General features: G+C 41.3%; 1 protein-coding gene across 1 annotated transcript in view; it reads left to right on the top strand.

The window, feature by feature from the left end:
* The window catches only part of TCHH (trichohyalin), a 5,925-nt gene extending 5,591 nt beyond the window's left edge, over window positions 1-334 (top strand). The window contains exon 6 of the mRNA XM_019628946.1: window positions 7-334. Coding sequence (XP_019484491.1) covers window positions 7-334 — 328 coding nt within the window. The remainder of the gene's footprint in view (window positions 1-6) is intronic.
* Window positions 335-4,328: the final 3,994 nt, after the last annotated feature.

Below are 4,328 nucleotides of genomic sequence, written 5' to 3'. Positions count from 1 at the left end.
GGAGAGGGAAGAGCAGCTGCGCCGCCAGGAGCGCGACAGAAAGTTCCGCGAGGAGGAGCAGTTTGCCCGGGAGGAGAAGCAGCGGCGTCAGGAACAGGAACTTCAGGAAGAAGAGCAGAGACGCCGCCAGGAGCAGGAAAGAAAATTCCGAGAAGAAGAGCAGCTCCGCCGTGAGCAGGAAGAGGCGCAGAGACGCCGCCAACTCAGGGAGGACAAAGACCAGAACCGTCAGCAGGTTCTGGAGTCTGGCAAACGTCCATTTGCCAGCGCCCCAGTGCGCTCCAGCCCTCTCTATGAGTACATCCAAGAGCAGAGATCCCAGTACCGCCCTTAAGAGATGCTGCCATATCCTGACACCTGTCAAAGCTTCAGCAAAGGAAAATGGGAAACACTGGATACCAAATGACTCAAACTTTTCTGGTTGTGGGAAAACTCACTGATGTTAGAATATATCTTTTTTTCTTTTCCAAAATCTTAAATTCTACTCATTTTCAGTACTTTGTACTTCTGCCTTTTATTCTTCCTTGAGTAGTTCTTTACTGCAGGATGTCTTTGCTCTTTGGTGCAAATGTGGTGTGCATTTTAAAAAAAAACATAAATCATTTAATTCAGTTAAGGAGTTTTGTTTGGGAGACATGGTAATTTATTGCTCTCAAGGTAACATGAATAATATGAATGGTCATATTCAAAAGAATCAGGTCTGGTATTTTTCTTAATAGTTGATCCATCTTGTGGGAAGTTTGGATATTTTTAATGTTCAAGTTGGTATTTCTTGTTGGGCCTAAATTACATTAATATTTACTTCCAAATAGACTCTCACCTTTTGTGGCATAATTAGTGCAGATTCCACAAGGGGACTGAATTTTTACAATAATCTTTGAATAGTGCAGGGGGACTGACTTCTACAGAAAAAGCCCCCTGTGAAATCAGCCCATCACTAGAAGAAATACCAGTTACGAATAAGATTTAGCTTAAAGACTTAGAATTTGAATTAGATTTATTTTTACACTTAACGCTATAAACACTTAAAATCTCATAAAAACAAAAGGAAGGTATTTCTCAAACAACTCCAGAGCTCAAATTTTAAAACTGTCTGCTGTAGTGGATAGCACTCAGTCGTCTTCCCCCAATCTTTGATGAGTATTACTACCTTTGTTAATTTTAGCTGAGAGGGATCTTGCTCAGAATCCTGTAAACATCTATCTTGCTCTAGGGCCAATAAGAGGTCACAGAGAGCATTTGGGGGGAGGGAAAGGGAAAGGGAAAAATTTGTGAACAGAGGGGCAAATTCCTACAGGCCCTTGACAAGACCCATCAGCCCACAATCTTTTGAGGCCTATTGATTCTACCTTGGAGACATTCTTGTTGAAATCATTGAACTGTATAAAAAATTCATAATAAATGGTTGGCAAACAATTATTTTTGTCTGTCTTAACTATGCGTCGAATAATAACTCAAGATCTAATGGTCTGGGAACTGATAAAAGTTCCCAATCACTTAAGGCTATTTGGTTACTATTATCTATGTCTAAATATAAAAAAAGGGGGGGGGGAACCACTTCTATTTTCCCCAACCATTTTTTCCCTGTTTGGGTGAACTCTATATTATTTCTATCCCCAAGCTAGGATTCTCTTTCCAAATGTTTTTATTCTTGACCCTGCAGCTTTCTGTGCTCTTTTTTATAGTGACTCACAGTCATGACAAATAATGGTGCTCCCAGCATTTGTTAATATTTCCTTCCTAGAATACAGTGGCTTCTGTCTCTGATGTCTGATGAGCCAATAGTAGAAAATGGCTTTAAAATTCAGCTCAACATTGTAGAAATTGCAGGTGAGCTGTTGGTTTAAGCAACACAATCTATGAGGTGACCCACTCAGAATGTGCTTAATAGTAATGCCAGAAGCATCAAACTATCATCTAAGGATCCGAACACCCCTGTACCACCTGCTGGAGTCTAGCTTTAGTATTCACACCCTGGTACTAGGATAAGTCTGAGAAGACCCTGATCCAGGATAGCATCATCTCTAATTGTGAGAGTCATGATGAGAAGACGTCCTGAGTTACAGACACTCAACACTTTGGCTGGTGGTGGACACAAGAAAGCTAAGCTCCAGATTATCATTCTCAAAGAATAAGATGGCATTTTCTTCAAGGAGCACCAGTCTCTCTCACTTTAACACAAATAGCAGATGCCTACCAAAGACAGAACCTGGGAATCCCCTGACACTACCTTGGCACAGCATCTCTTTCAAATGATTTCTAACTGTGAAACCATTTTCCCCCTAAGTATATGCTTTTCCTTACATAAGGATCTTCACAGAAAACGTGGGAGAGCCTCACTGGCTTCCCCCAGAATCCTCTCAATGGGCACTCATTTCAGAGCCTCCTTACAGATGCCAGCCCCAGGATACTCCTGAAATATACACTCATCATCTAAGCTACAGTTCAACAATAATAATTGTGGTTAAAAGCAATCAAAGCCCTTCAGACTTCTTATAGCACTTTACAAGATGAGGAAAGAGCCGATTTCCAAAGAACAAAGTATTGTTCCATCACAGTTATAATAACGTAGTTTAAAAAAAAAAAAAAAGGTCAGCCAGCCCTATGGCTGTTCTTTTAGCATGCTGGCAGGAGAACACACTGGCACGCCAACTCTCCTACTCCACCTGGATAACGCACATGCGTGGGCAGGACCTTGAGGCTGTTGGGCAATTGGCCGCCTTCCTATAAACTGGGAGCTCTGATAACATCACCTTGGCTGCTGCTGAGAAATGGGGCTGAGAGTTTAGAGTGCTCCGAGATGGAAAAGCTGGTCTTCGTGTGTTACGGGCTGAACTGCCCTCCCTGAAGGTTCATATGTTGACGTCCTAACCCTCAGTACTTTAGAATAGAGGAAATATAGTATTTAAATAGATAATTAGATGAGATCAGAGGTGGACCCTAATCTGAAATGAATGGTGTCCTTACAAGAAGAGAAAATTCAGACATACGCATGGACAGAGGGGAGATAATGTGAAGGAGATGACTGTTTACAAGCCAAGGGCACAGTTCTGGAACAATCCTCCCCTTACGGCCCTCAGAAGAAACCAACCCTACCAATCTTAGACTTCTAAGAGACAGTGAGAAAAAAGACACCTCAGTCTGTGGCCCTTTGTTATGATAGCTCCAGAAAACTAATCCGTCATGTAAGGTGAGGTTATGTTGCTAGGAAAATCTATCTGTATTGTAATGACCCTTATCCTTTGACACTGTACAAGCCAGTCCTGGTCACACAAAGACAGTCTTTTATTAAATCTGTCCTAGTCTCTATGGTGTGGTAGAAAGAATGCTACAAAGAAAAAGAAGACTGGGGCTCATTTATTCATTCAACAAATATTTATTGAACTCCTCCCATGGGCCAGGCATTCTAGGCAATATGCATACAGTGGTGAAGTAGCCGTTCTGGCCTGTTCCTTCACTTTACTGTCTGTGTGTCCTCATGCAAGCCACTTAAGCTTTCTGGGCCTCCGTGGTTTCAAACTAGGAGACTGGAATAGCTATCACCAAGGTTATTCCAAGGACTGAAAATAAAATTAATTCTAATAGCTTGTCCTCTCAAAACTCTCAAAGCAACTCAAATAATCCCTCACCCCAACTTCTACTGTTAGCTCACAGAAAACAGGAAAGAATTAACTGATGAAGGTGATCATCAGACTCTAGTCCATCTTCAAAGATCTTTCCTTTCTATTAATAGCCAATCAGACTTGAACTTCCCTCCATTCATCTCCCAAATTCCTCTCCAGAGTGCCTTTCCATCATCCAGGTTTGTTCATCGATGGAGAAGACTCTTAACCTACCCCATTTTCTGTGACCCTAGTACTATCAAAGATCATTGTCCCTCTGATGTATGAACTTCACATATGCACTGAATTACTCCCACCCTTTTCTGAGGAGAAAACAAAGTCCTGGAACTCGATTCCACTCAGACTGAAAGTCAGTGGCCATTAGTTCAGTATGAGCCTATCTCTGCTCCACCTTTTGTACTAATTATACATTGCTAATATTTTCATTCAGTCACAGTAATTATGAGTTTGTTCAGCAATGTTACAGTTTGTCCTGTGACTACAATCTGCTGAAGATTATCATCAATGTAACATGTAATAAGCACGTTTCCTTTGATGCTAAAGAGCTGACAGTCACATGCAATCATCTGAAACTAACCCAAAGTAGATTTCTGAATAGGTTATCATTTTCTGAACCCTCAGGCCATCCATGGCAAGCGCTCAAATTACAAAAGCTTTTGAAACCTGATTTCTATTTATGATTACTCCCCTTTAAAAAAAAATGGG

This window comes from Hipposideros armiger, unplaced genomic scaffold (assembly GCF_001890085.2).
Source record: "Hipposideros armiger isolate ML-2016 unplaced genomic scaffold, ASM189008v1 scaffold_819, whole genome shotgun sequence".
Classification (NCBI taxonomy): domain Eukaryota; kingdom Metazoa; phylum Chordata; class Mammalia; order Chiroptera; family Hipposideridae; genus Hipposideros; species Hipposideros armiger.
Note: the sequence above shows the minus strand (reverse complement) of the source record. Positions and strands in the feature narration are given on the sequence as shown.